This window comes from Stenella coeruleoalba (assembly GCF_951394435.1).
Source record: "Stenella coeruleoalba genome assembly, chromosome: 10".
In the NCBI taxonomy this organism is placed as follows: domain Eukaryota; kingdom Metazoa; phylum Chordata; class Mammalia; order Artiodactyla; family Delphinidae; genus Stenella; species Stenella coeruleoalba.
In genome coordinates this window covers 4,563,767-4,590,186 of record NC_137156.1, presented here as the reverse complement: position 1 = coordinate 4,590,186, position 26,420 = coordinate 4,563,767, and the positions used below count along the sequence as shown (strand labels likewise).

At 51.4% G+C, this 26,420-nt stretch overlaps 1 protein-coding gene and 1 long non-coding RNA gene across 4 annotated transcripts in view; one reads left to right on the top strand and one right to left on the bottom strand.

The window, feature by feature from the left end:
• Positions 1 to 26,420, top strand: part of LOC307193479 — a 264,881-nt gene that overhangs the window by 224,324 nt on the left and 14,137 nt on the right. Inside the window, exon 6 of one of the 3 annotated variants that reach the window (XR_013830336.1) lies at positions 10,153 to 10,520. The exons of the other annotated variants lie outside the window; for them this stretch is intronic. This is a non-coding gene — a long non-coding RNA (uncharacterized lncRNA). Of the gene's footprint in view, positions 1 to 10,152; positions 10,521 to 26,420 lie in introns of those variants that run through there. 3 annotated transcript variants of the gene reach the window in all.
• LY86 (lymphocyte antigen 86) overlaps positions 13,241 to 26,420 on the bottom strand; it is a 50,176-nt gene continuing 36,996 nt past the window's right edge. The window contains exons 4-5 of the mRNA XM_079935484.1: positions 17,359 to 17,411; positions 13,241 to 13,762 (exon numbers count right to left, since the gene is read on the bottom strand). Of these exons, the coding sequence (XP_079791610.1) occupies positions 13,679 to 13,762; positions 17,359 to 17,411 (137 nt within the window). The 3' untranslated portion in view covers positions 13,241 to 13,678. The remainder of the gene's footprint in view (positions 13,763 to 17,358; positions 17,412 to 26,420) is intronic.

Below are 26,420 nucleotides of genomic sequence, written 5' to 3'. Positions count from 1 at the left end.
TGGAAAGGAGGGAAGGAAGGAGGAAGGAAGGAGCTGGATGGGAACATCTTACACTACAGTGCAGTTCTAAAGAAAGTTTGGCAAGTTTTGGACCTTTGTGACAGGCAGATTTCAGAGATGAGCCCCAATGACCCCTACCTCCAGGTACCCGTGACTTTGTATAATCCCTTCACTTTGAGAATGAACTGGACCTAGTGACTAGCGCCTAATGAATAGAAGATGGCAAAGTGATGGGATGTCTATTCCCCGATGCTGTTACGAAAGCCTGTGACCCCCGTCTTCCTGGACTCTCTCTCTCTCGTGCTGATTCTGATGGAGCAAGCTGCCAGGTTGGGACTGAAAGTGGCCTCCAGCCATGACCTAGGAAAGAGCTGAGGCTCCCAGTGCAGCAACCTGTGAGGAGACGCATCCTGACAACCACCACCGGGGTGCTTGGAAGCAGGTCCTTCCCCAGTCAGACCTCAGATGAGACCTCAGCTCTTGCTCACACTTTGACTTCAGCTCTGAGGGAGATCCTGAGGCAGAGGATCCAGCCAAACAGCACTGAATTCCTGACCCACAGAAACTGAGAGATAATAAATGTGTGTTGTTTTTAGCCACTAAAATGTGGTGTCATTTGTTACGCAGCCGCAGATAATTCATACAGTCCTCTAGCCGACATTGCCCATCACAGAAGTCATACGACTCCTAGCAAAGAGCTGCCTTAGAATTACTGATGCCCTCAGGCTGGGAGCAGCGTTTTGCAAGCTTGATCTCGCTGCAAATGCAGTGATGGGTTTCAGAGCACAGCAGCTGGGCCCTCGCATGACTGCACTCCCTGCGGTCAGGTGTCTGAGAGGCACGTTCACATGCTGTTGAAGACACCCAGGGAGAAGATTACATTTCTCATCCTCCCTTGAAGCTTAGATGGCCTTGTGTTACGTTCTGGTCAATATGGGATATACAGCTTTCAGGAAGAGTCCTTAAAAGAGGGGTTATTCCTTCCCTGCCCTTTTGCCTCTCTTGCTGGCTAGAATATGATGAGATGACTGGATCTGGACAGCCATTTTGGACCGTGAGGCAGAAGCCATTTGTGGAGGGTGATTAAAGCCACAAAATAAGACAAACTCAAGCCCCACTGATCATGGGCTGCCTAGGTTCATGGGAGAGAGAGCTCATCTTCTAACTTGTGTAAGTCACTGCTTGATTTTCTGTCCCTTGAAACAGAACTTAATCCTAATTGCAAAGAAGCTACATTTTATATGTAAAGTCTAAAGGTTAAAGGGGTAAATATTTCCCGGAGGATAAATCATGGCACAAAGAAAAGTTTAATTACCTAAGACTATGGGTGGAAGATGATCTTTATTCCATATGTTGAGGATGGGGACAGGTCTCCCCTTCCGGTTGCTAGGAGGGCATCCCTCTCAGTTCACAAGGACAAGAGAAGGAAACCACTGATCCCCATCACAGAGAAGTCTTGGAAAACAGCACTTGAGAAAGCAGCTAATGTCCCTGCCACTGCATGTCAGGCTAAGAGCACTGGCCCCAGAGGCTGACAGAGTTTGCTGGATGAAGGGACCAAAGAAGGAAACCGGCTTGATTTTAATTGTCTGTCTAACCTGTTGAAAATGAACTTTCTCTAAACTAATTCTTTTTGAAGTTTTCAAAGCCTGAGAGCATAATAAATGTTACCCTTTGTCGGACTTTTCATCCACTTTTTGGCCATGGCACAGAGGGGTATTTTCTGGAAGGATATGGCTGTTCTCTCTGATGACTTTCAAAATGTGAATTTACTCATCAAAACTTTTTAGCTATGTTATCCAGAGCATTTTTTAGCCTTCACATGCACTTTCGATATGTGACTTCTAAGTGTTAGCAAATTCCATGCTTACTAAGTGTTCCATCGGTCAGGAGACAGTGTAGACCAGTGGTAAGTCTCTTAATCTCTGAGACTGTTTCCTCATTTGCACCATAAGTCCCTAGCTTATGGGATTGCTGTGAGAGGTAAGTTTGATAATGCATGAAAAGTCTTAGAGGCTCAGCAGAGCCCTGGGCAGGTGGTAAGGACACAGTATCCACTAGCTATTACCATTAATACTAACACGCCATCTCCTGTCCAGCACGGCAGTCGCTGGTCACCTGTAGCCGTTAGGCACCGAGATGAGGGTGGTCCAAATCGAGGTGTGCTGCAACTGAAAAATACAGACTAGATTGTGAAGTCTTAGTATGAACACAAGAATGTCCAATATTTTTCTGATAATTTTTAAACTATTGATTACATATTGAAATGATAACAGTTTGGACATATTGTGTTAAATAAAATATATTATTAAAATTAATTTCACCTGGGACTTCCCTGGTGGCCCAGTGGTTAAGACTCCATGCTTCCACTGCAGGGGGTGCAGGTTCGATCGCTGGTGGGGGAACTCAGATCACTTATACCAAGCCGTACGGAGAAAAAAAAAAAATCCATAAGCAATAAAGCTGCTGTTGGTGGAATTATTGCTTAAAAAATTAATTTCGCCTGTTTCTTTTTCCTTTTTTAAAATGTGGCTTCTAGAAAATTTTAAATGACATGGATGGCCTGCACATCAGATTTCTCCTGGATGGCCTGGGTGTAGGCAGACGGGTGTGGCAGGGTGGAAAAGTGAACCAGGAAACTGTGGTCCACTTGGTCAGTATTGGTGTTCAGTAGGGGCTCAGACAAAGGAGACAGAGGTTCAGAGAAGGAAATCTACTTCCCAGGGCACTGTGGATTCTGATATGGTTCAATTCCACAGAGGATGACTGGGGTCAAAGGGTGGTCCCCACTCAGCACTCAGCCACGTGAGTCTAAAGACAGGCTGCAAATCTGGGAGCTCAGACAAGGAGGTCTGGAGAGGGCACACCGGGATCCAGGGTGGAGTCTAGGGCCCAGGGTGGAGCATATTGTTGACAAGAGACCAAACAGTGGGTAGTAATCGGGGACGTCGACCAAGGGGGTGGCAGAGGAGCGGTAGGAAATCCACTTCTGGGGGCCCTGTTGGTTCTGACACAATTCAACTCCACAGGAATCGATCAGAGTTTACTAAGTGCCAGGCCCTCTATTAGAAACTGGAGAAAACGCAGTGCCTGCCTGCAAGGTGCTCTCAGTCCAGTGGGGAAGACAGAGAGATAAACAGGTGATCGTAGCCCAGTGAGTAGCCCTGTGACAGGATGCGACGGAGCTTGTTGGAAGCTAACCCATCGTGAATAAGGAACAGCTCCCCAGAGAGAGCAGAATCGCAACAGAGACCTTGGGAGAGCAGCCAGGTAAGGGAGAAGCACGCTCTAGGCACGGGAGCAGCCTGTGCAAAGCTGGAAGCTTAGGGGAACTTTGTGCTCCAGGAGACGCGAGCGGCCCCGTGTTGCTTCACTGTAAAGTGAACGGTGGGAATGCTGGCGAGAGGCGGAGGACCCAGGTTACAGAGGGCACGGTACCACAGACGGAGGGCGTTGCAGGCACGAGGCAGGGGGCTTTTAAGAACTTTATGCCGACGAGTGACATAACCAGATTCGTGCTTTAGAAAGGTCTCTCTGATGACCCTGTGGGGTTCCGGTGCCGGGGAAAATGGATTAAACAGAAACTTGTGTTGTTTTAAGGCACTCAGTCTGTGGTCTTTGCTACAGCAGCCCTAGCAAATTAGTGCAGGACACCACCAGCATGCTTTTTCTGTCCTAGACCATTTATTCAACAAATATTTTAAGCCCAGTGCTGGAATTTGTGCAGAGGTGAACAAGACCCGGCTTATCTCTCAGGTTGCTTATGTCCTAGTAGAAGAGACAAAAAGCAAAAAGCGATTATGGTCACACCATGGTCAAGGGGAGGTGCTGGGGAGCCCCAGGAGGGACCTTTCACCCAGCCTGGGCACCAGAGACAGACGGCTTCTTGGAGGGAGCGACGTTCCAAAGCTTTCAGGTCATGGAGCAAGGTTGTGAATGACTGTTGTTATAATGGAACAAAGTGAGTTCCGAGTCAACATGAGGAATGGCAGTGAACAAGCAAGATTAGAGAGAAGTCAATGTGTTTGTTCCACTTAGCAGTTTTGCCTCCAGAATAAATCTTAGCTAGGGTGTCACCTTATTAACTTTGGTTGGTTGGTAGAGGTGAGTGGGGACTGGATAGGGTGGGTTGGAGGTGAGATCAGGGACCATCAATCAACAGGCAGAGACTGGTGGCTTCTTGAGGCAGAAGATTCCCTTTGTTTAGCTCTCTTTCCTCAACCTGTGCCATGTGGTGGGAGAAGGTTCCAAAGCTTGGCCTGGGTCTCTGGGTAAGGTTGTATAGGTTGTGGACTGCACAAGGGGAGACTGGGGACTGAAATCTGGCATGTGTCCACTTACCAAGCCATGTGTCTGAGCATGGGCCCCTGTCTGCCCAGAGGATGGGCACCCCTTTGCTTTGCACAAGGGTGTCATCTTCTTGTCAAGTCATACGCAACTGATTCTGGTTCCCCTGGGAGGGGGTACCCAAAGGTGCCGTCTATCCTAGTGGTAGTTTCCATCATGGCATTTGGTCTGGCTGCATGACAAGGCATTTGTTTCTTTGAAATAAAGTCTATTCTGCATGTTGGAAAGCTGCCCCGGGAGTCCTGGTCATACAGTTAGAGAGCGGATTGAGCTGAAACTCTAACTGTATACTCCTCTCATTGGTTAATTTACCTCCTCCTGGTTCGTTTGCTAGTCTGAACCTTTGCTGTATGGCGTTTGGCTCAGGACCCTGAGGATGAGATTATATCTGTTTTTTGTGGAGCCTAAAGAAGAGGGGACATGATAGAGCTCCAAGCAGTTGGCCATTAACTGTTACTTAGAAATATTGCCTGCGTAGCTAGGACGATGTTCCCTGCGCACTGCATTCCGGTCATATACATGAAGGTCTCATTCTTTGTAAATTACCCTGAGTTTGGAGTTTCCTCTGTTATAAACCCTGCCACACATTTGCTTTGGGCATACGGTAAAGGATAGGCTGTGGGGATTTGGGGTGTGCACATCCAGGACACAGACAGACAGAGATTCTAACACTTGTCATCAGGAGGGTGGGGAGGAAGGGGCCCTTTTCCCAGCAGGAGCAGCGCGTCCCGCCTGTCCTCAAGTGGACAGAAAAGCAGTAACACGGGGATGGCGCAGAGGTTACGAGGAGGTCCAAGTGGACCCCCAGATGCCAGTGAGGAACAGAAGGGGCTGGGGTGGAAGCACGTGGTAAGGAAGTGGATTCCCATCCTGGCGTGGCTCTGGAGGAGGGAAATCCTGCCCACCAGAAACGCTGGAACGTCTTAGGTGTCAGTCTGTGGGTTCTTGTGAAGACATTCTAACGAGGAGAAAGGAATGAAATGTCACTGACTGGTCCCCCCACTTGTGTATCAGGGAATCTCTGCAGACTCTCGTCACATTCCACGCTCGTTATTTCTGGGGCCTCTGTCAGCAGAAGAGCAGTTCTTTCCTCTCTCATTCTTGTCTCCCCCGGGTTCTCATCAGCTGTCGAAGCTGCAGAAAGGCAGAGCCATTGTGTGTTCCGGGGGCAGCGTGGCACCTGCGCTCAGGCCTGACTCTCCCCTCCCTGCTTTGGGCTGGCTCTCCCAGGTTCGTGGAACAAGCCGTGCTGTGTTCTCCCTTCCTGCCCCTGTACCCCAGTGCCATGGGGGTGCCACAAAGTACCACGGGTACCCTGGTGGCTCTGAACCCCTGGTGAGTCAGCTACTGGCCCAGATTCCTGCTGTCGATTCTCTCTCCTTGAGGCTCCGATGCACGTCTGCGGGGCTGGGACACCAGGTCCCCCTTCCTGTCCGCCTCTGCCCCCAGAAGCTCGCCCACAAGGCAGAGCCAACATCACCACTTCCAGCCCGAAACATCCAGAAGAGATGAAACCGTGTCTTCTGCTACAGGGAGGATTGGTTTCCTACCACAGCTGTGCTCATTTTTAATTTCTAACTTTTAGGGATGTTTCTCCGGGGTCTGGGAACGAACCCTCTGAGTGGAACAGGCGCCACTCGGCTCTCAGGGATGAACCTCAGTGGCTCGTTCCTGAGCCCAAGGTTCTGGAAGCCTGAATGTGGCCGTGAAATATTGAAGTGAGAACACATAAAATAGTGAACAATGAGATCCGATTAAAAAATTGAACAAAAACCAAACAACTGTAGACAGATAGGCCTCAGGGTGTGAAAGTGAAGGGGAAAAACTCAACTCAGACAAACGAATAGTCTGGTACCTTGGGAGGCAACAAAGGGAAAATCCGATACGATTAGGAAAAATGGTGGCCAGGGAGCGAGACGGGTGAAAAGCACCTTTCTCTTCTAAATGACTCCAGACATGACGTTTGTCTCCCAGGTTGGCAAAGGGGGTCATTACTAACAGCGGCAGACGTGGACAGGTAACCAATACAGGAGTCTATTCCTTCCGTTCTTTTTTTAAAAAAGTCAAATATATTGACATATAACATCGTGTATGTTTAAGATGCACGAGGCATTACATTGATACATTTATATATTGTAATCCGATTGCTTTCGAAGGGATATGTAGCACTTCTATCACATCACATAACTATTCTTTCTGTTTGGTGGTTGGGATCATTTTCAGTAGAGGAGTTTCTGTGTTAAGCTTTCAATTTCTTCCGTTTCATTACCAAAAATGAAGTGGGGAAAGGAAAAACGTAAGGGAGCTGTGAGGTCTGAATGTTTGCATCCCTCCAAAATTCTGATGTTGAAACTGACCCTCTGCGGTGATGGGGTTGCCTCCTGGGGGCTTTGGGAGGTGGTTAGGTCATGAGGGTGGATTCCCCACGGGTGGGGTTACGGTGCTTACCGAAGAGGCCCCAGAGAGCTCCCGCCCCTTCGGCCACTGAGGGCACAGTGGGAAGACCGTCTGTCTGGCCATCTGTCTATGAACCAGGGACCAGGAAGGGACCCTCACCAGACTCAGAATCTGCCCACACCTAGAACTTGCAGCCTCCGGAACCGTGAGAGGTGAATTTCTGTGGTTCTTCAGCTCCCTGCTCCGTGATGTCTTTGTCACAGCAGCAGAACGGACTAAGACAGGACGAGAGATCACAAACACGTGATCCTGCCATGGGGAAAGTCATGACTCGAGTGTTAGTGTGTCTGGCTGGGAGAAGTAAACCTGGGAAGAAGCCGATGGCCCCTGAGTGCCCGGCGGCTCTCGGCTGCCCCGTCGCGAACTCCGGCTTCTGGTCCATAGAGAGGCTGCTGTGGCCCCGTGTGTGCCCCGATCTCCTTCCACCCTCAGAACGGCTGCTCCCTGCCCCTCCAGTCTCTGCTCCCGCCATCAGCCTTTGGTTTCAATGCTGCTTCCTTGTCCGGATGCCCTTCTCAGGCTGGCATCCCCTCCCCTCCCCTCCCCTCCCCCTCCTTCCTTCATCCATCCCATCCCCATGGAACCCTGCACAGAGCCCTCATCCACCAGGTCAGCCCCACACCTGCTGCCACCGAAGGGGACTCAGGCAACATGAGTCACATGTGAAAAGGGGTGAAGAGGCCACGCTTGGTGAAGAGAATAACCTCTCTCCAGCGAGGGATGCTGGCAAGCTGCTCAGGAGGGTGACAGGGGGACTCCAGCAGGGGCACGGGCTAGGGTGAGATCTGGGTGCACAGTTGGCCCCAGTAAATACCTGCTGAGTGGTTGAGTTTCAGGGATCACAACTAAGTATTGAGAGAAAAGCCTGGGCTTGGGAGAAAGCATCTTTCCTTATATACTTTCTTTTGTCTGACACTGAGTTCCTTGCCCAATTATAGCAGAAATATAATGTGTCCCAGTCCCCGGGAGTGAACCACCAGGGCTGACAGCTAGGCTGAACCTGCTCTTTCTTTTCTGTGCTCCCATCAGTGAATTAATCTAACACTTTTTTAGTCGCTACCTTTTGTTCTCAGCCTGTCTGCTGCTTGACTTGAAAGAAACTGCCAGGCTATAACACACAGTGCTGCTTCTTATATAGCCTCCAGCCAAACAGCTAAGGTAGCGTCAGCTGGTGAGAGCTAGGATGGGCTCGGACAGATTTGAGTCCCAGTCCCTGAGCTCACGAGCCTGAAGAAGCAGGGGTCTGTCTGTTTCCTCACTTTACTAACCACGGCTTCCTCCTCTATAAGGGGGGTCCTTGGATTATCCCCCATGGGCTGTTATTGAGATTAAGAACTGAAATACAGGTAAAATACCCAGCTCAATGCTGGAACATAGCAAATGCTCAACTAATTGTTCGCTTTTAAACAGTTGTTATTATTATTCTGCCTTCTCAGATGTTATTTTTCTATACTCACACACTTTAACCTTTTTAGTCTACCTCTGTGTGGAAACCTCGCTGTATCCCTTTGACCATTTCCATAACATTCTCTGGCCCCTACTCCAGTTTTCTTCCACTATTTCTGAGTAGAAGAAAAGGAGGGAAAACCAAATAAAATGATACAGGCTTGCATGGCCTGGATGTTTTCCTTCTTTCCATCCTGGCTTGGGTTTCAGGGAGTCCATAAAAATATCAGCTGGAGGAAGAAATAACATCGATGCTTATACGCTTTTCCTCAGGAGTGAGGAGACCAAGATACTGCAGGAAGGAATTTGGTTTTGTCACGCATTTTAAAGGCAAGCTGGGTTAGAGGAGAAAGAAAATTCAGGCTCGTGCATTTGAAGGCAGCTGAAGGCTTCAGCTCCAATGGAACAACTGAAGTTATTTACACACTAGATGTAATGTAGCTCTTTCCCAATTCCTCTGGAACCCCTGCCTGCCAGATAAAATGATCGGGAAACTAGACAGAAGAACGCGTCTGAGAGAGTTGACTGAGAAAATTGTAGCTGATTCCAATCTGAAATTGAACTGCTGGCGTGATAAACTTTCCCTCCCTAACAAGTGCGGGTCAAAATCAGGATGTGGCCTTTTCCGTTCTCTTCCTGGCTATTTTGGGTGATTTTTTTCAGAAAGCAGATGTAATTTGCAGTTGTTACATTTAGTTCTTCACATCCTGAATGTGTATCTTTTTTTTTTTTAAAAAACAGGAAGCAAGTTTAATTAAAAATTACACACATTTTCTTTCCTAGGCCTTTTTTTTTTTTTTTGGCCTGGTTATAAAGTTTCTGTTTCAGGGGAAACTTGTACCTTAATGTTTCCCTTGAATTCTTTTCAGAGTTCATGTAGCTCAGTGAACATCCCAGGTCTACTTAAACCAGCTACGCTTTGAAGAAATCAAGGTGCCAAGGAACCATTTCAGGACTTAAAAAGGAAGGTGGGCTTATGGGTGAGGTCAAGGCTCAAAGACACTTTGGCCGCGATGATGTCGGAGGGATTGGAGAGGGAAATTAGGAAACAGGGCTTCAGCTCCAAGGTGAATACCCACCTGCTATAGACTGAATGTTTGTGTCCCCCCCCCCCCCCCCCCCGACCCAATTCATATGTTGAAATTCTTACCCGCAGTGCGATGGTATTGGTGGTGGGTCTTTGGGAGGTGATTAGGTGATTAGTGTCTTTATGAAAGGGACGGCAGAGAGCTTTTCCTCTCCCCTCCCACCGCGTGAAGACACAGCAGGAAGACAGCTGTCTGTGATCCAGGAAGCGGCCCCTCACCAGACACTGAACTTGCTGGCAACTTGGTCTTGGTCTTTCCAGCGTCCAGAAATAACTGAGAAAAATGTGAGAAATAAATGTCGGTTGCTTGTAAGGACCCAGCTTACGTATTTTTGTTATAGCGTTCCGAACAGAGTAGTAACTCACATTCACGGAGTTACGCGCCTGGCACTGTTCTCTCATTTAATTCTCAGGGTATTTCTGTAAGGCAGGTGTTATTATTGTTGACACGTACGGATGAGGAAACAGAGGCTTAGAGAATCTGAGGCACTCGCCCGGTTAACAGCTGAAAAGCCGGCCTGTCTAATTCTAGACGCACCCTCCACTACCAGCGTCTCCCCCTTTCCTCCCTTTACCCTTTCCAAGCTCCCTAGTGTCCACTTAAGGAATGGTGTGGTTCCAGTGGGACTAATGCCAATCCAGCTCTGGGGGGTGGGTCATGTGATCTAGGCAAGCCAATCAGCACGGGGCCAAAGTGATTGGCCAGGAGTGGTCATGTGACCCAAGCCAGTGAAATCAAGGTGAATGCAGGGCTTCGGGAGAAAGGTGTCTCTCCTTGGTACTTTGGACAAGCGTGCAACTATTTGCCATTGCAGGAAAGACTGTCTGAGGGTGAAGCCAATATTCATGGAGGCCAGAGGTGAAGGAACTTGGGAGAAGTAGAGGTAAAGTGCTGATGACAGTGTGCACCTGTGTAGCAAACCACGGCTGATACTTGAACCGCCTGGGACTTAGCAGTCAGAGCTGAGCTGCGTGTGTAAGCAGACTGAGCTGGTCTCCGTTCTTTACAGCCGAACGTTCCGAGTGGGGCGATCACAGTGGCCAAATGGATCTTCAGCTGTCTGCCTGGACCTTGCTTGGCAAAGCTTTCCTTGGGCCTTGGCATTCCCTTAAAAAATACACACACACACACACATTCCCTTAAAATAGAAGGAAGGGCCTACGGACACCAAAATGACTGGAGCTGGCTGATTTCCACGAGAGTTCTTCGGTTTGGAGGCATAGCATAATCTTGAATAAAACCGATTTTGTTTTTCAGGGAAGTTTATTCAGGAGAAGTTTTTAGAATACTTGATGTTGATTTTGAAACAGTGGCAAATCATTTATGGGAAGATGAGAAGTAATGAAGTTCTTTGGCAGGTCGCCCTCCCCCCTCCCCCGACCCAGGCACACGTGGGTGACCAGCTAAGAGGGCTTTTGCCCTGGGCTGCCCACTGCCCCTCAACACCTCCCTCTTCCTGGGATGACACTTCCAAACTTCATCTTCGTTATTCTGTTCTACTGGAGTTTTGATACTGCTTCTGGCTTTCTCCTACCAGGACTGTTTGTATTTTTTAATAGGAGAGTTATACACAGTGAAAAGCTTTCTCAACTTGCAGGAGTGAAACTCAGTGAAACATAAGGCCCACGCTAAGGACAGATTTTGGAGAAATCTCCAAAAAGAGTGTTTGGAGAAACACTCTTTTCCCCCCTCAAATTACACCCTTAGTGCAGCGGCCGTGTGCTCCCGTGTGCTTAGTCGAGGCTAGGTCAGCCTGTGCATGTGCGGAAATCTCTGTTTAACTAAACCTCTTTCTCCCTTCGTCTCTCCCTCTCTCCTCTCTTTCTCTCTCACTCTCTCTGTCTCACTCTCTCTGTCTCTGTCTGTCTGTCTGTCTCTCTCTCTCTCTCACACACACACGCACACACACACACACTCTCAATGAATTTTAAGAAGAGAGTGAAGGACAGGAAAGGGAACGGCTCGGTCTGCTTGTTCCCTGTTCCCTGCCCCCGTCTATGCAAGGCTGTGACAGCCGTCCTGAGCCGTCGGAACATGTGAGCACTCGGGAGCCACCCAGGGCCCTTAACTGGATGTAGGGATGTTTCTGGAAAGGGAGCAGGAAATGTCTCACCAGAGGGGATGGGGAAGGACCAGCAGTCCAGTTTGCCGTCTGGGTACACAACAGTGTCCGCTGTGTGTGCTCAGACGCTTGCCCCCAAGCCTGGCATGGCCACAGCAGGGCTCTTCTCTGGAGCATTTTGGGCGTAGGCGAGGACACTGCTATAATTTTCTCTCTCCACAACCCAGAAAACCTCAGATGCTGCTTTTAAGGTTTTGATTCACCAGGCATTTATGGCCTGCTATTCCGGGTAGTTCAACTGTGTACAGACAGTAATTAATAGCAACGAACATTTTTAAACTATGCATTTCTTTTCTCCTTTAATCTCTAACACAGTGGCACTTTTATCAACTGAGAAGGTCAACCCAGTCTCCCGACTTCGGCCCCTCTGCAGGAGCAAGGGGGCCAGATGTAGAGCCCAGGGATGCTGGAAGGAGGGGGGGGGAGCGCAGCATGTGGAAGGGGAGGTGGAGCCCCCCAGGGATGCTGGAAGGAGAGAGGTGGGGGGAGCACAGGGTGTGGAAGGGGAGGTGGAGCCCCCCAGGGATGCTGGAAGGAGAGAGGTGGGGGGAGCACAGGGTGTGGAAGGGGAGGTGGAGCCCCCCAGGGATGCTGGAAGGAGAGAGGTGGGGGGAGCACAGGGTGTGGAAGGGGAGGTGGAGCCCCCCAGGGATGCTGGAAGGAGAGAGGTGGGGGGAGCACAGGGTGTGGAAGGGGAGGTGGAGCCCCCCAGGGATGCTGGAAGGAGAGAGGTGGGGGGAGCACAGGGTGTGGAAGGGGAGGTGGAGCCCCCCAGGGATGCTGGAAGGAGAGAGGTGGGGGGAGCGCAGCATGTGGAAGGGGAGGTGGAGCCCCCCAGGGATGCTGGAAGGAGAGAGGTGGGGGGAGCGCAGCATGTGGAAGGGGAGGTGGAGCCCCCCAGGGATGCTGGAAGGAGAGAGGTGGGGGGAGCACAGGGTGTGGAAGGGGAGGTGGAGCCCCCCAGGGATGCTGGAAGGAGAGAGGTGGGGGGAGCACAGGGTGTGGAAGGGGAGGTGGAGCCCCCCAGGGATGCTGGAAGGAGAGAGGTGGGGGGAGCACAGGGTGTGGAAGGGGAGGTGGAGCCCCCCAGGGATGCTGGAAGGAGAGAGGTGGGGGGAGCGCAGCATGTGGAAGGGGAGGTGGAGCCCCCCAGGGATGCTGGAAGGAGAGAGGTGGGGGGAGCGCAGCATGTGGAAGGGGAGGTGGAGCCCCCCAGGGATGCTGGAAGGAGAGAGGTGGGGGGAGCACAGGGTGTGGAAGGGGAGGTGGAGCCCCCCAGGGATGCTGGAAGGAGAGAGGTGGGGGGAGCGCAGCATGTGGAAGGGGAGGTGGAGCCCCCCAGGGATGCTGCACATCCGGGGACAGGAGACACCAGGGACACCAAACGGCTCTGGCAACATACAGGCCACCTCGTCATTTACAGGGGGCGTCAGAGGAGGTGGCTCTGTACATGCGTGATGTGGCCCCTGGTGGACACGTGGTTTTTAATATTCCAGGGGACCGCGGGCTCCACGAGGGCAGGGACAGTGTCTGTCTTACTCCCTGCAGTAGCCTAAGTGCCGAGCACAGGGCCCAGCATGTGAGTGACCGGCCGTGACTTGCTGAGTGAATTAACGAACACATTCACGAGGGCCACGGTGCGCCGGGGCCAGGACAGCCACGATTCAGGATAATGAGGTGTGTTCAGGGGAGACTGTGATGTATTGCTTGTGTGGTTTCGTCGGCTTCTGGGCTTCCCCAGGAGAAGGAACGGCTCACTCCCCAGCGCTGTCATTGCCACTGGGCCGCCGCTGTCCTGAATCTCTCAGCATCCCCGATGCCGTGGCAGCCCCTGGCTCTGTGTGCAGAGGAACTTCCGTTAGAGCTACAGGACTGTACCGAGATTCTTTAAGAGACCAGGAGGCACAATTGTGCTGCCGGTTTCTTTATTTTGGGCGACCAAGGAAGGGCCCCCAGGAGCTGAAAAAAGGGGAGTGATGTCAGGTGAGCACTTAGGGAAGAGGGACGGCCCCTCAAGACTGCTGGATGACCCCCAGGAGCTCCTGAGAAGCAGATGTTTCGGGGGGCCTCATTACATCCGCGGAGCCTGGGGACCTGTGGTCCTGGGGCTGAAACCAGCACCTGCGCGTCCCCAGAGGCTTGCTCTGTCGTCACTGGTCCTTCCTCACGGCAGGGCGAGTGTGGGAAGCTGCGGTCCCTGCGGGACAGCTCGCCGCGCTCAGGAACAAAGGATGGTGGCGTTGGCGCAGGCCACGGTGGAGCGGTCCTGGGTGTACAGCTGCAGCAGAACTTGGTACTCTCCCTGAAGGGATACGGGGAAAGCAGGAGGCGTGTGAGCCCAGAACCATCAACTTTCAGCAAGCGGTTGCGGAGCCCTTCTACGTGCAGCCTCTGCGCTACGCACCGGGGATAAAGTCGAACCGCACAGGCCATCCCCACCCGCTGTGGCTCCCGGGCTGGCTGGGAGAGGCAGGTGGTGCCCGTGATGAATGGCTAAGACGGAGGGCTCTCGTGTTCCCGACGGAGCTCCCCCGGGGGTGCTGGGCTGACCAGGGGGTGCTGGGCTGGCGTGTGCCGGTGTGCAGCTTTAGGGAGGTGGTGGTCGAGGCAGGTTCCCTGAGGAGGTGACGTTGGGGTGAGGACCTGAAGGTGGTACGGAAGGACGCCATGCCGGCTGCGGAAAGTGAGGGCCCGATGGGCTCGGGGGGAGAGGCCCACAGAAGGAGAGGGGAAGAGGCTGGCGATGGCTTCCACCTGAGGCGTGGCCTGTCCCGACGTGCCTGTCAGCGGGATCCCTCCGGCTGCCGTGGGGAGAAAAGCCGGGGATGCGGGTAGGAAGCAGTAAGACCGGGTAGCAGGTGGCGAAGGTTTGGAGCAGGTGGTGGAGATGGGGAGAGGGGCGGGATTCTGGATGGATTCGGAAAGAAGAGCCGATAGGATTGGCTGAGGAAACCCACGTGGGTGGGAAAGAGAGGGGTCAGGGGTGACCCCGAGGACTCTGGCCTGAGCAACAGGAGGGATAAAGTGTTGTTTCCTGAGAAGGGGGAGGCAGCTGGGGGGCCAAATCCAACGGCATGAAACCCAAACGCTCCGCTAGAGAAAGTATTTCTGCCCTTTAGGGTTCCTTTCTGGCGACAGCGCACCGCAGAGGACCTCCTCTGTGGTCAGGGAATGCCAGCCAGGCAGTGTGGAGCTGCAGAAGGAACCCAGGCCTGAGCCACGTGTGCCGTGCTCGTGGCTGAAGCTCCACCGGCCCCGCAAGCCACGTGGTAGGGCCAACCTGCAGACTCTCTGTCACCCGAGGAAGGGAAGACATTTAATCTATATAAGCCGGAGGGAAGGAACAGATCAGACCACCGGATAGATGTTGCATGAAAGGTCTCGGGCTACGAGAGAGGCGCTTTCTAGCAATTAGCAGAGGCCCAGGAGTGAGTGAGTTCCCCAGCACTGATGGTGTCTCGGGCATGAGGGCTGCCGAGGGTGTCTTCCAGCACCCTTCACCTTGAAGATTCTCTGACGGTCTGGGCTCCCTGAGTCTGCTCAGATATCAGCAGCTGTGATTTCAGAAGCAGTGTTAGGAGTTTACATCAGAGTGTAACAGTTAGAGAATTAGTTCTGAGTAGAGACCAGCTCACGTTTGCGTCTGATGGTGTTTCATCGCCACCATTGTATCACCACCAGCTACTTTTAACTGTCCCTGTGCCCTTGAGTACACACCACACAAAGTTATTGAAAACCAACTGGATTTCCCCCATCGCTTTCTAAGCCTAGTGAAAGAAGTAGAATGTGAATGAAGGCGTTCCAGATTACGAATTACAAGACACACATACTCTGCTTTAAGGGGCGAGAGTATGTAGGCAACAGGGCCCACCTGTGGGCAGGAGGAGAGGATGATGCCCAGAGAGCAGGGGTCTTTCTGCTGTTTGAAGAGCGCTGGATTTGTCAGGTAGGAGTCTGTAGTTGCACCCTTTGCACTTACACAGTTCAGGCCGTACCTGCCAGTTGGCGTCCAAGTTGGAAGCCCAAAGGGCCTCTAAATTCTGAGTCAGAAAGCGGCAGCCAGATGCCTGCTGCAGGCAGCGCTTCAGTCGGGGCCGAGGGGCTGCTTGTGTTAAAAAGAAAATAACACCAAGACACTGAAGACTGACTGCTGAGTGGAAAATTTTTCGGCCAAGCGGGAGTAGAATTAGCACAAAGCCCATCTCTGGGGGATTTGGCGGGAAGAGGCGGGATCTGGGGCAGGTCTTTTAAAACCAAACGTCTTCACACCATTTCTGTCCCATATTAGGAAGCAAAGTCTCTGAGCCTTGCAGGTTGGCTGTCAGCCAGGGGCGCCGGGCTGGTCTTGGGCCAGCGTGGGAGCTCAAGTTGGGGATTAAGGCCTCCAGCTGCCTCTGCTGCATACGTGACAGATCACATGTGTCCACTCTGCTTCTGTCCCCTGTCAGGCCTGGCTGGGGTGGGGTCAGGGCTGGCCAGGTTTCTGCTCCCCAGGCCCAGGCCCCAGAAGGGGAAGAGGTAGGAGGGCTGGGCGGAGGGCATCTGTAGATGCTTGAACAAGGAGGCCAGGGGCCAGGTGACCTGGCCTTGTCTCAGTCTCACGTCGGGCAATGCCCCCGAGGAGTACCGTCTGTTGTTGAGGGACGCAGGTAATGCGCTCACTCACGCATCCCAGGTGGTTGCAATAAAGCTTTTTACATCTCTGCTACCTTTTCTTTCAAAGTGATCCTGTGACTTTAAGTTCTCTCGCCTCTATTTCATAGCAATTGCTAAGAGTAACTGTTTTTCTTTAAAAGTTAATAATGCAAGACTAAAGTTAATTGTTTGCAAATTTTAAGTCAATCTCCAGTGGAGGTGTGGCGAGGGTCCAAAGGAAAATGGAGGAAGAAAAAGAATTCAAATGGCAAAGATTTAAGGCAAAAAACTACGTGAGAGAAATTGTCTCACATCCTAGACGGGAAGAGAGTTTGCGCAACTCTCATATTATGCTGAAAGGCCTGAGGAGAAAACTCTGGAAGGCTGGACACTTCCCAACTGCCAGAGGAGTACTAGTGAAAGTCCAACATAGTCTGGAGACTTGATGGCTTGAGACTGAGGAACCCAGAGGCTGGGACAGAAAGGAGACATACGGGGAAATGAAACGAGTTCAAGAGATTCTTTATGGAGAAGGAGATTCTTTTCTAGAGTCGTATCAGGTTTCGGAAGATGCAAAGGATGAAGTTGAAGACCAGAAAATGAAAATGATTACATTTTTGTGACTCTCTGGATGTATTTCTGAAGGATGCTCTCAGGAGTAGTGTGTGGCGAATGGATCGCTATGTCAGAGCTGCTGGAGTGCAGCTGTTTCATAAAGTCACAGTATATTGAATGAAAAGGAATTAGAGGAAAAATCTACTCGTAGCTGTGAACCTCAGTAGTGAATGTGCAGGACGTGGTCATTTTATTTGCTGGGTAGCTCGTGAATCCTGTGCGAGAACAGTAACCGGGGAGCTTTACGCTTTCCGGGCTGTGTGTTTCTTACTTTCTCTGAACGAACTGCCCATCTGTGGCTGCCGCCCTTGCCTCAACAGCTCTAGCAGTGTGGAGACTCCCCAGACAAGGCCAACGTGCGGGACAGGGCCCCAGGATCCCTCCCCACGGGAGCTGTCTACACAGGGGCTGCCCCACAGGACAAAAGTGTTAAATGACCAAAATGCCGAAACCTGTGCGTCAAGCATTAGTAAGTGCCCGCGACGAGGTAGCCGCTTCACTGAGAAAGGGCTTTCTTCGTGACGGGCCAACAAAGGCTTTACGTTTTTAGTTTAATTCGCTCCTCCACCTCCTCTGCGTCTCCTTCTTTAAGAAACTGCTAGATACAGTCATTAAGGAACAAAACAAAACAGAAAACCAAAACCTTACCTCAGGAATTTCAAATCCAGAATTATAGACAGGGCCGGCATAGGATATCTGCTCTGGAGAAACAGAGAAAACACACGTAAGGTCATTCAATCATTGAAAACAAGAACGATTTGCTCTATTATCTGTGATTGCTGTGCTCTGGGGATCCATTGATGAAGACAAATGTCTCTGTGCAAACGTTGTTTATATGCTAATGAGGAGACTGAGGGAACCTAAATCCCTAAATGAGATAGCATCCAGACTGTAAAAAGCGCGAGAAGGAGACACGCAGGTCATGGGAGGGAGGCAGGTGGAGGGACGGTTAGGAGGCCAGGCTGGCCCTGGGATGCTCCAGGTTACATCCTAAGACAACTTCTGACAACTGATTGACCTTAGACAGTTCTGATCTCTTTGGGCTCAGTTTCCTCGTTTTTAAGATGGGTATAATAATGACAATAACAGAGCTGAGAGGAATGAGGAGAGTTAATCAACATAAAGCCCTGATAACAATGTCTGGAAAGCCCTCAATAAATATTTACTAAAGTTACAAACTGGGAGATGCCATGTTTTGAGAAGGCGGGCTGGTCCGGGAAGGCATCGCTAAGGAGACGACGTTGCATGATACGATCTCCCTGAGGGAGGAGCGTGAGGCAATTATTATTATTATTATTGAAAACTTTTATTTGATATTGGAGTACAGTTGAGTAACAACGTTGTGTGTCAGCTTCAGGTGTACAGCAAAGTGATTCAGTTACACATATACACGTGTCTCTTCTTTTTCAAATTCTTTTCCCGTTTAGGTTATTACAGAATATTGAGCTGAGTTCCCTGTTCTGTACAGTAGCTCCTTGTTGGTGGCTATCTATTTTAAATACAGCAGTTATTTAAAGAGCTGGATGAAGAGCACTGCAACGCCGCGGAATAGGGACAAAGGCCCTGATGTGGAAAAGAATTTGAGAATGTGGAAGGATGGAAGGCAGGTGGATTTACCAAAGCAGAGTGAACGCAGGGGTCCATGCTGGGAAGAGATTGGAAAGACTGAGGGGAGGCAGATGTTCCAGGACCTTGAGGGCGCAGTGAGGAGGCAGGTGGCAAAAAGTCAAGTGAAGATACCTAATCTATGCTTTGAAGAGATCGTTCCGCTGTGTGGAGAGGCCTAGAGTGGAGGCTGTTTAGTGGCCAAGGAGAGCGATGGGTTGGTGAAGCATGATGGTAGGGGGGAGATGGAGAAAAACTAATGGAATCAGGATGGTATCGGGAGGGTTTGGGACTGAGCATCTGGGTAGATGGGGTACCATTCACTGAGATGGGGGAGGCTCGAGAAGAAGGAGTGTGTGTGTGTGTGTGTGTGTGTGTGTGTGTGTTAACTAAAGAGCCCTATTTCTGGGAGGTGGTTATTAAGGGTCCTTGAAAGCAGTTGGTCACATGACTTTGGAATATGGGGGAAGAGGTCAGGGATAGAGCCAGGACCTACTGGAGTCAGGATGAGGATGAGACCTCCCCTAAGAAGACAGACTTAATGGGCAGAGAAGGGGGAAGGGCCAGGACCACTCCTGGGTCCCTCCAACATTCAGGAGTTAGGGAGAAGAGGGGAGGACAGCCAAGGAGACTAAGAAGGAATGGCCATGGAGTGGAGGGTAGCCAGGGAGTGGAGGGGGCAGAGAAGCCAGGAGGTGGATGGTTTTCAAAAAGGAGGGTACAGTCAACCATGTTGAATGCAGCTGAGAGTTTATGTAAGATAAGGACAGAAATGTGCGGTGGACTTGGCAACATGGAGGTCATTTGGTGACCTTGACAGAAACACTGGAGAAGTGAGAACAAACGCCCAAATGGGGTGAGTTGAAGACCAATACGGAGGTGAGAGAAGCAGAAAAACTGAATGAAAACTGGAGGAGGGTGTGGGTTAAGAAGGTTGTTTCTCTAAGATGGAGACACTGTACCATATTTGTCATTTGAAGTTAATGATCTTGAGAGAGACTGAAGATGCAGAAGAGAGGAAATAATGGAAAGGATGAGTGTTTCAGAAGGCGGGAGGGGAGGGATTTGCCCCTGAGGGGAGCACAAGGGTTGTTCCCATGTTTATAGGAGAGAAAACAGAGCAGAACAGGTTCAGACGTAGGCAGATCTGTAGATTGGCCAGTGGACCAATGGCAGGCTCCTGTCTGATTACTTCTGTTTCTTAGTGAAGGTCATGGGCAAAGAGGTGGAGGAATGTGGACGGTGCGGAAGAAAGTTACTTGAAAAACGACAGGATTGCTAGGCAGTGTTGCATTTGTTTGTTTGTTTGTTGTTGTTTGGGTTTTGTTTTGAGATTTGTGGCATAAATTTCAAGAGACTGCAGTCAGCCCAGATGCGTATTTTCTCAGCAACATTCAGTAGCTCTGATCAAGGGTAGAGGGGGTAGATGGCTGAGTTGGGGTCTTGCTGGACAAATGTAAGGAGAGGAAGGCAAGGCTGTTGGGAAGAGATGCAGGGAAGTTGATGATAACAGACCATGGAATCTGAGGAGGGTACGGGAGATGATGACGGGAAGAGATGCAGGGAAGTTGATGATAACAGACCACGGAATCTGAGGAGGGTACGGGAGCCGATGAAGGCGGGAGGGGTTGATCGATAGTAAACTCTGCGGTGGAGTCGGCTGAATGGAGTTTCCGTCACTGCGATCCACGACCTAGAGTACCTGAGCTGAAGGATGTGGTGAAGCCACGGGGAGGACGGCTTGACGGCGAGATTTCAGAAATGGCGCCCTTGCTGCAGTGACCACGTGCAGGGCTCACGTGGGAGACAGTGCTGAGGCGGAAAGGGGGGCTTGGGTGTTGGAGGTGAGGGGGTCCAGGGGCTGAGACATCGTGGTGCTGGGTGGGTTCGTGTCAGTGTTGAATACTGAAACCTCAGACGGTGGCCGTCTCCTCTGTGATCCCCCAGCACCGTGCACTTAGCATACGACGAGCGGAGTGGCACAGACTCTGGGGCCAGACTATCCGGGCTGGGCTTGAATCTTGACTCTTTTTCTTGCCAAGTAAACGGATTACGTAACATCTCTGTGCCTCAATTTCCTTATCAGGAAATGGGGTGATAATAACATCCACCCCATGTGTTGTGCACGTTGAGCACACGTAAGACTCTTGTAACAGAGTTCGAAGAGGGACGGGCGCATGGTAAACACTCAACTAGGACTTGCCTAGTTCGTCCGCCAACCCACACTACTGGCGTCCATTTAAAAGAGGCCAGGCGCTATGCTAGGTGCTGATGCCACAGTAGACAAGAATGTTATGTGAACCACCTGAATCACTGAGCACCCAGAACTCTACCCAATTGTTTACAGGGCTGTCTCCTTCTCCGGTCAGGACCTCTGTGTCTCCTGGTTTACACAGCTCCCTGTACACTGCACAGAGCCCAGCACACGGCTGGGGTGCAATATATGGTTAATGAATGAGGCCATCAAATGAGCAGACCCAGAGCCAGGGTGCGGTTTGCCAACCAATTTCATTCTTGCTCACGCTATTGTAATCCTCCTTCTGCTGGAAGGGTCCAGGCCTGGCACGTGCTGACAGAGAAGACAGGATTAGGGAAGGAACCACTCAGAGCAGCCAATGCGGTGATGACGGTGGAGGGGTGGTGGGGGAGGAGGCAGGAGAACAAACGCTTATCGGTTTATTGATGGCGTTGGGTGCCGGGCTCCTTAATGGCACGGTGATTTCCTACCTCGCCCAGCACCTGCTGCTTAACAGCTGCTCAGTTAGTATTTGGAGACAGACCAAGCTCTCCCCAATTAAGGGGCAGGGGCAGTGGCGGCGTGGCTGGTGCCAGAGCAGCTGCCCACATGGAACCATGTCAGGGGCATGAGGGTAACCTGAGACCTGAACTTCTACCACAAGACCTGTGCCTAGCATAGCCTTTGGCTTCTGTTCAATGCCCATGTCCTACCCTTCCTTCCCACGGTCACTTCCTGGTACCTTGCAGGGATGACACGCAAACCTGGTGGGGGGGAGGACATCCCTATTTCATTGCTCGAAATGTACTGCTCCATTCGTTGTTAAGAGGAAACATATTTGTTTGTGGATATAAGCAAGAGGCTTATTGGAAACTGCTGCTCTGTACGATGTGGTATTAGAAATAGAAATGTTGAGGTCCTGAATCATATCCTCAGGAATCTTCCAGTGCGACTGGGGAAGAGTCAATGACTAGCTACAGAGTTAACTGTGTGAGGGGTGAGCAGAGGGTGTGGGCGGTGGACCTAAGAGAGCAGAGAGCTCAGCGGGGCTGCCGGGTTTCATCCGTAGGGCTGGAGGGTCTACGGCCCCAGGGCATACCGTTCCGGTTAGGATCCATGCTGCCCCTGGGGTTGTGCGGCCCAGGGGCCCGGCTGCCAGTACGTGGTTTCTTTTTAGGACGTGATCTATTATCTCTTCCCTAGTGTACACTCTGACCCGAGTCAGGACGATCTGAGCAGAGGGTCGAAGAGACTGGGGACCCATCTACTCTGGCAAGAGATGCTTTGCTTCATTTCAGCCTAGAGCTGTCCACTTGCAGCCTTGTCGCTGATTCTGGGACTCCTAGGTAGCCTTCCAAGAAAATCCCTTTGCTTTTGTTGGCTGGACTAGGTTTTTGCTGCCCGCAGCTCAGGGACCATGGTCGCTAGGGGCAGGAACCAGTTAAAATCCCTCATGCTGGCCCTTGGAGAATGGGACACAGCCGACTCAGGAGCAGGGTGTGAGGACGGGAGTGAGTGTGTCCATCCATGTCAGGTCTGGTTGGATTCCCTCGGACACGTCTCGTACCCACTTCATACTTCTATCTAGTGTTCTGAGGTGACACAGTGCAAACTGCTTGACCCTGGAGGCTGAGAGACGGGCTCAGGGCCCAGCTTTCCTACTCACTAAGTGTCGATGGGTGATTTGCTTTCAACTATCCTGCGACTCAGCTTCTGCGCTTGCAAAATAGAAATAGGAACACCTCACCTGCAAGGCATTGAGAGGACTCGGAACTTGTGTGTCAGCTCACGGAAGAGATTGGGGTCCCCAGGAAGGGTAGAGACAGCAGTTGTTCGTTGTACAATTATTCACTGGATGTGAAGGAGAGTGAGGTGTGACGGCTTGCGTAGGGGATGCTGAGAAATGCACCAAGGCTGGATTTGGGAACCTTCCTCCTGAGCCTATGTGCGGAACTGCTACGTTCTGCTGGTATCTTTTTTGTTTTTCTTTTAACTTCTGTTTTAAAAAATGTATGAGTGCTGTTCTTGGAAGAACACCAGGCGAGTGAGATCTAGCATTTTGTTTTGCTCATTTAATGCTCTAAGATTTGCTCATTTGTGCTTCACTATTAAGGTCCTTTACTGGGATGAAAGAGTGTCATGAACTAGATCCTCTTCACTTTACAGTTTCAACTGGAGCTTTTCTGGGGACCCACGAAGTTCCTGAGAGTTGCTGCAAGTAACTCATGAAACTATCTTTTTTTTTTAACCGGATGAAACAACACCTTCCTTTTTCAGATCATCTCTGATTCGGAGATTCCTTTAATTAACATCCTCACACTCCAATACGATAAAAAGAGCCTCAGTATGTCTGTATCCACTTCTTCCTTTCCTTCTTTAGGAATCTTGATCAGTGTTTTTTTTTTTTTTCTTTTTTTTGTGGTACGCGGGCCTCTCACTGCTGTGGCCTCTCCCGTTGTGGAGCACAGGCTCCGGACGCGCAGGCTCAGCGGCCATGGCTCACGGGCCCAGCCGCTCCGCGGCACGTGGGATCTTCCCGGACCGGGGCATGAACCCGTGTCCCCTGCATCGGCAGGCAGACTCTCAACCACTGCGCCACCAGGGAAGCCCTTGATCAGTTTTTAATTGCAGTGAGTTAAAGAACTTCACCTTCTGCCTCTGAATACTTGAAGTCATTTCTGCCGGTCAGCTTTTCCGGGGACCCAGGTCTCTGTGTGATTGGCACGCAGTGTCTTTTTAGAGAGGAAATGGATTTTAAAATGTGGAAATTAAAGGTCCCAAAGAGTGTGGATCAGACTGATACGAGGCCGGGAGCTGCTCAGCAACCGGGGCGGATCCTGGCCCGGAGGGAAGTGCTTGTTGATCGTGTGGATTTCGTTAGATGGGGTCTCACCATTTCCCAGCCCTTGCTAGTATCTTACGGGAATCCCTGCGGTCTTTCAAACTTATGACAAAATGTCATCAATATTTAAGCATCATTAAGGTTCTTGACGGTGTAAAAATACTTCGAGTTACAATTTATCAAAAATAGGCCGATTGTACATTCAGAGCAAAGACTTTTTTACGTGGATCCTTTATTCATTTACTCCCGTTTGACCCCCAGGGACTGGGGGGCAGCGTTGAACTAGGAGGACACAGCCCACGTCCTGCCGTCCCGTGAGTGGGCGGCGTCATGGGGTCCAGGAAGCGTGAACAAGGGCTGCTGTGGGCAGTGGTCCCAGGGTGAAGAGGGAGGTTCCAGGCAGACCAAGAGCCTCGTCTCTGGAGTGAGAGGGAGTGAGCGCTTTACTCGGAGTAAACTCTACACTTGTCGCTCCTCTCTGCCTTCGGGCATTTCCTTAAAGGCACCAGATGCAGCCACTTGTGAACCACATCCTCAGCTCCCGAGCCCTGACCAGCCCTGCTTCCTTCGGTCTCCGACCCCAGAGGGTGTGTCAGCATCTCTGGTCCCACCGGGCAGTGCTGAGCTAGTTGCTGGGTAGGGCCCTCATTTAAATGAATAAAGAACCTGCCTGGGGTGGGGACACAGAGGAGTGTTCACTGCCTCTGGGGTGGATGTGGCTATAGATTGAACCCCTGTGCGGCCCCAAAGCCTTGAGGTTCTATCAAGGTTTCAGTGGATTCCGGGCAGAGGTGGGCAGGTAGCCCCAGGCTAAGCCAGGCCCAGATCTGATTTTTTTATTATATATTTTTGGTGTGTCCTGATTGGTCAGCTTCTCTGTCTCCTGGGCCATGCAGCCTGTTACCCTCTAGAGCCTCAGCAGGTCCCGCCTGAGGGGAGGTCAGAGGAGGACTTCCGTGCTGTGAGCATGCCTGCACCATCTCAAGAGCGATCCTGCAGCTACACCGGTGCAGTAGGGCAGACGGGGCCACAGGGGATGTGAGTGGGAGCGGAGACTCCCAGTGTCCCGGGCCACGTCCCTTAGCCCGCCGTGGAATCACGGCAGCCCAGGTGGCAGCCACCACGCTCTCCGACATCCTCCCAGGTCAAGGGCTTCCCACTTTCCTGCTGCTCAGCAGCCCACGGAGGGCGACCGGGTGGTGCAGGACCGTGTCCCCCGGAGGACGCCCTCAACCAGGGAGGATTGGAATCCAGGGATAAATGCCCACAGCCTTCTGACCTTCAGAGGGATGATTCTGAGACACACATCGCGGTTCCCCAAGGGTCCAGTGGGCCGACCCTACTCCACGCTGGCAATCAGGTCCCTGACACATCGCTCCCTGGCTTTTCCTCCTGCCCCGAGTCCGTCTCACTCCTCTCTCACCCTGCTTCCTGACATCACTATCCAATAAACTACCCCCCGAGTCCTTGTCTCTGGCTTTGCTGTGGGCGGGGAGGGACCCCAAACTGAGACGCTTCCTGGCAGAAGGTACACTTTCCCCAGTTTGTATGAAGGCCATGTAGGAGCTAGAGGTGGTCCTGGAAAGCTGGCTGCCAGTATATTTGGACCTGTTTCTGGCGATGGAGCCACGCAGCCTAGAACGTAAATCGGAAGCCCCTGGAACCTGTTCTCTGACTTTAGCCCCAAAGAACAGGAAGGAGGGTGGATGCCCTGGGTCGTCCCTGTGACGGCTCCAGCATCACCCTTCCAGAGAGGATACGGCGAAGAGAGAGGTGAGGACCGCAGCTGTGCCCGGAAGAGGGTGAGCTGGATGTGGGTGCGGCTGGGAGGGCGCCGGCAAGTCTGAGGGAAGAGGGAGCAGAGAAAGGAGGGGAGAGGCGCGTGGCCAGCCTCGCGGGCTTTTTCCCCTTCATTCAGCGGGATGGAGTTGTACTGTCACTGAGTAGTCCGCCCAGTGGTGTAGCCTGTAATATATAAAGTAAACTTGAAAAACCTGGAGTTGAGAGCTTTGGGATTCCTTGGCATGTCAGATGACCCTTTCATTGGGAGGATCATTTCTGCTGCTACTGGGGGCTCAGTGGTTAGAACATGATCAGTTTCATCCCCAGCATATCACGAGATGTCCAGCCCGTTGTTGGCCCCTTTGGCTGCATAGAGGGTCAGCCTGTTCCAGGAATCGTAGCTTGTCCTTGTCAGAATCACAGTGGTACTTTGGAGCTCGTGACTATCTAATCAGAGTTTGGGCTCCTACACAAGTTACCTTAGTTTTGCCCATGCTGACTACTTTGATTTCTTTCCCTGTGCATTCAAACAGGCTTGTGAGATCTTCTGTATGACCCTTTTTTTTGTTTGTTTTGCGGTACACAGGCCTCTCACTGTTGTGGCCTCTCCCATTGCGGAGCACAGGCTCCAGACGCACAGGCTCAGCGGCCATGGCTCACGGGCCCAGCCGCTCTGCGGCATGTGGGATCCTCCCGGCCCGGGGCACGAACCCGTGTCCCCTGCGTTGGCAGGCGGACTCTCAACCACTGCGCCACCAGGGAAGCCCTGTATGACCTTTTACTACTAGAGAAACCTACTGTTATTTATACTTGGAGACATTCACTGTGTACTTGCAATGGATCATGTATAAAACTATAAAATGAGCATCCTTCCAGGGCTTACTCATTCATGGTCCTGCCATTCCACCTCTCCAGCTTGTCACCCCGCCCTTTTTACCCTAATATCACGCTCCCTCTTCTCAATGACAAACTCCTATCATGGCTCATTGTCCATCTTACTCCCTTTAGAGAAATGTTCTCACACGTGGGTCTTGTCACTGACTTCTAGCCACATAGTTTTTTCTCTGGGCAGATGACATGGCAGGTGGGAGCTTTATGGGGTCTGGGAAAGGGCGACAAGAACAGCCCAATAAGGCAAACCTTTTCTGAGCAGTGATAGGATCCCCTAACCAAGAAACCCGTATCTTGCCCCAGCTACACGAGCAGCTATATGATCTGTGAAGTTCTCAGAACTGTGACTTCTCA